The following is a 4,591-nucleotide window of genomic DNA, read 5'->3' on the forward strand; positions in this document are numbered from 1 at the left end:
GGGAGAAAAGTCAACGGGAAAGGGGTGGGGATGAATCAGCTAACAACGGAGGCAAGATGGCTGAAGAAATGCCTACTGCTTGGGATGGAGCCCGAGTGGGGAGATGTGGGAGCTTTCTTTACACACAAGTAGAGGTGGCTGGGTAATATCCAGGGTGAGAGGAAGCTATGCCCTGGGTAAATGGCAGAAGCAGTTGAGACGTCTGGGCTCCACTGTGGATCACCGAGTAAAGTCAGGACAAATGACCTTGCTCCAAATCCCAAAAGAAAGTCTTCCAACTAGCAACTAGCAAATTGTATTCTAAATGTTAAGTTCCCTTCTTGACTCTAACCTGCTAGCCATCTGATGCTTGACCCATTCCTCCGTGGTAAAACCTCTTCAAACAGCCATCTTCCACATGCCAGGAATCAGGATTTTTAATGAACACAGCACAGCAGAATCTCTCCACTCTGAGCGCACAGACATATGAACACACAGTTCCCTGTCTGTGGACTTGAATAAATTTGCATGTGTACTTTATCTTCTCCTGCTCCTCACAGAAGTGAGTGACAGGCAGCCGTTGGATATACTTCTCTATTTCACTCTCTAGATGCACCAGATCATTCTCATTGGCTTTAAAACCAATTATTTGCTTTTTCTCTTCATCCAAACCAATAAACAGATATCCTCCGTCAGTGTTGGCAAATGCAGAGACAATTCGAGGGAGAGCTTCTTTAACTCGTTGTACCACCTTATCTGTTCCAAATGACTTATATTCAACATTTTTGGATTCACTAAAGGAGAATTTTGCCATTTCTGTGAGTATAGTCTGGTCAAAAAAAGCAGCAGCCAGCTCTTGCACATGGAGTTCTTCTTGAACATAGAGAGCTTCTTGCCCGAGTTCTTCTAAAACATCTTCACCAGGCATTTTGTCAAGCAACCTCTTTATTGGCGATCTTAGTCCAGGGTTGGCTTTGTCTTTGAAGAATTGCAGAGCAGTATGCAAGTCCATTTGAGCACAGGAGGTCCCATTTCTTATGTACAAATTGGTTGCAATGGTGGCAAGCTGCAAACCAGAGATATCCGGACTCCACGATTTCACAGAGATGAAAAAGTAGCCTCTTTCCTGCTTGAAATCTAGGTATCTCTGAACAAGTGGCGAAATAGCCCTCAAAGAGGTATCCAAATCTTTCCATAGTCCATAACTGTTGAAATTATAGTCCCCATTTTCAATAAGAGCCTTTACCATGCCCCCTCTAGAATTCAGCAGAGCACACACAGCTCTTAAAATCCTTGTATTCTGTTTCTTAGGAGAAACCTTCGTTTCCTCCTTACTTTTTTTACCCCAAGAGTGATTTTCCTAGGTTTAGAACCACCAGCTCAGGGGGTGCTTTCAGGATCTATGGTGATGTCCATTTGCTCAGCAGCCATTCTGTCCCCAAACTGAAATTCTTCCTGTAAGACAGACAGCTGTTAGAATAAGGTTGAATAGGACAGAGGAAATTCTGCACTGAGAAGCTAACAGCAAAATTGTTTGCTGGATGTTTCATGGTATGGAGCAGTGTGCAGTTGCGGGGTGGTGGTGGTGGTGGTGGTGGTGGTGGTGGAAATAGGTTATCTGGGAATAGATTTTTAGACCATGATAACGTATATATGTATTGATTTCTCAGGTATTTTGTTGTGCATCATTATGATCCTTCTGTATTTTAACCTCATTTTATCAGTGATTTATCTCCTTCCTAAAATTCAATATAATATAACTTGAATTCTGTGCCTCTTCTTTCACTAAACTGCAGGGCAATTTTCCTATGTTTTCAGGGCTTTTTAAGAAGAAGAGGTTTATTATGGAAACCCACCTATACTTTTTTTTTTTAATAATCTCAGATGTTCATTCATCAGTTGTCTACTTTCATAGAGAGTCTCTTGGCTAAATTGCCCTTGGGGACCTAGAGTAAAACAACAGAGCAGATGAATTATCTTCTTTCTGACACTAAATTTCAGTCACAAACTTTGACCATTGATCTGAAGTGTACAGACTGGGTTGTGGTCCAGAGAGGTGGGGTTCTTATAGTTAAAACAGAATCACTAGCCTCCAGTGTTTCCTACCTTTCAAAATTCATGTTGTGTTCCTACTCTTGTGGTGATGATGCCTATGGGAAGTTGCTAGGTCAAGAAGGTAGAATCATCTAATGGTCCTAAGATTCTGATAAATGTACTGGAGATAGCTAAGCTCACCAACACTACATCATGTCACTGTGAGACACTGGCAGTCTTCAAAGAAAACAAGATTGCCTCTAGATCCTGACCATGATGGCATCTTCATTTTTTACTTCTGCCCTCTACACTGCAAGAACAAAATGTTTATTATTTATAACCCACCAAGCCTATGTCACTTTGTCATATCAGGTGGAATGACACAGGCAGCCGCCTCAGTCTCACCTGCTGGTGTTTTCCTTTTAAGAACCATCAGGGTACATTTTCCCTACAGACAGAGAACTAAAAGAATGTGACATTTTTTTTTAACTATTTTTGTTGTTGCTATTGGCTTAAGATCTTATTCATTTTTATTGTATACATATGGGTGTTTTGCATACATGTGTATCTGTTACTGCGCGTGTGGTGTTCACAGAAGACAGATTCAGATCGTCTGAGACAGGATGTTAGCCTGCAGGTGGGTGCTGGGAACAGATCCCCCATCCTCTGCAAGAGCAGCCAGCCAGTGCTCTTAACCACTCAGCCATCTTTCTAGCCTGAGATCTCCCAGCTTTGAATGTGGCTTCATCTTGATTGGGTATACATATTGTTGCCATCAACCTCTGACTTTTAATTCAGTGGGTTTCTGGATTTTTAACATTTCTGTGGAAGAAAGAGAACTCAGGAGGGCTGTCTTTCTTTCTTCCTGCCTAGTGTGGGCTCTAACTCCTAAGCAATCCTCCTGCCTTAGTCTCCTGAATAACTGTGACCAGAGAAACATTCTTCTCCCTAGCACTGAAGTTAATATTCTGGTATTTGTTTTAATTTGCATCTATAAGTTCTTCCCCCTATTGTTATGGGTGGATGATTGTGTCATATGTAACAGCATTATAAAACCACACTTGAGGATGGGGGAGGGCTCAGTGAAAGGACACTAGCCTGATAAGTACTGCACACTTGGTTAATCCCCAATGTATAATAAAGTAAAATATTATACAGAGTCAACATTTTATGAACATGAACTCATCATGGTTTGACATCCTAACAAAAACTGAAAGAGAAAATTTGGAATCTTGCTTCCCATGGGATCGCATATTATTCAAGTCAGTTTTGTATAATATCATTAACTCTTTTTAAAACTACTCTATCCTGCAGCATAATACCATATGTAGTATCTATGTGTTTGTTAATAAAGGAGTGCCTTGTTACTGTAACTACACTAGTATCATGGTTCAGAGTGACTGAGGCTTGGGCATGCTAGTCACATCTGATTTTTCACTAAGCCCAAGAGTTCCCTCATGGAGTCCCTATACACGGTCTAGTTCAGGCATCTATAAAGACCTGCTAGAATGGAGTGGGAAGCCAGAACAGGTAGACAGAATGGAGCCAGACTCCAGAAAGTTTAGAGTGGAACTCTGAAGGAGCAAACTCATGTGATGAAGGAGTTGAAATTTCTGGAAATAAAGATTTAGGCTAAACCATGATGCCACACCGGGCCTTCTGCCTCAGGTGTGTAAACTAGCTAAGCATCATCTGAGCTCATACATCTGTGTGCACGGAGAGAGATGCTTCTGACGTTAGGCTAACTGTCCAAGTGATGAGACAGCTGAGGAACTAGCAAATCCTTCCCTGGAGGATGGCATCAGTCTTTATCGGATTTATCTCAGGAAAGTCTACAGGGCTCCAGGCTCCATCTAATGCCTTTAGGAGAACACTCTGTGACTGCAAACCTAGAACACACCATGTACAGCATCCCTCAGGGTTGCCTAGGAACTCAAAGGTGCCTTCTTGACAGAACTTCATTCAAAGAGGCCATGGGGGGGGGTGGGGATGGGCGAGAGAAAGCTTTTGAACCTGACCAAGACATTTCAGAGGAAGTGAGGCTGAGGCCACCAAAGTCCTGACTCCTGGCCAGGGAACACAAATGGGGCGAGGCAGACACAGCCATCTGTGTTGAGTTCAAAGCTCCACAACAGTCTCAGTGTGACGATGCTGTGCATATTGTGTTGTGCTGATCTTTCTTCTCCTCATTATGGTGAGTTCATGTTGCCTGGCTCCTATTTCCTCCTTGGGAGGGCTACCCCAAACTTTGGACCATTTTCCCTGAGGGCCTGCCAAAAGATAGCTTCACCCTCACAGCAAGGGGAAGTGGGGAACTGGGTAGGGGAGTGGGGAAGATGTGGTTGCCTATCATCTCAGCACTTGCAAAGCTGAGTTTGAAGACAACCTGTGCTATATTTTAGTAAGATTCTGTCTGTTACAGTCTGCTTGCAGGGTAGGTATTGGGGTGGCGATATAGGAAGGGAGGAGACCAACACACCAGAGAAAAAGAAAACCGAAAGTATAAGAAGGCCAGGGGAAAACATAGTTTCGTTTCTTCCCAGTTAGACGCGGAAGTCCCACCCTGTTCTATGCACTG

General features: G+C 43.0%; 1 protein-coding gene across 1 annotated transcript; it reads right to left on the minus strand.

Annotated features, from left to right (window-relative positions):
* Positions 1-264: 264 nt before the first annotated feature.
* Positions 265-1,315, minus strand: LOC127218182 (ribonuclease SLFN12-like; the record flags this gene model as incomplete). The annotated part of the gene is given in 2 exon segments (XM_051179241.1): positions 265-372; positions 374-1,315. Coding segments are annotated over 2 exon segments (1,014 nt in total), but the record flags the coding sequence as incomplete, so codon positions are not given.
* Between the last annotated feature and the right edge of the window lie 3,276 nt (positions 1,316-4,591).

Source organism: Phodopus roborovskii, unplaced genomic scaffold (assembly GCF_943737965.1).
Source record: "Phodopus roborovskii unplaced genomic scaffold, PHOROB, whole genome shotgun sequence".
In the NCBI taxonomy this organism is placed as follows: domain Eukaryota; kingdom Metazoa; phylum Chordata; class Mammalia; order Rodentia; family Cricetidae; genus Phodopus; species Phodopus roborovskii.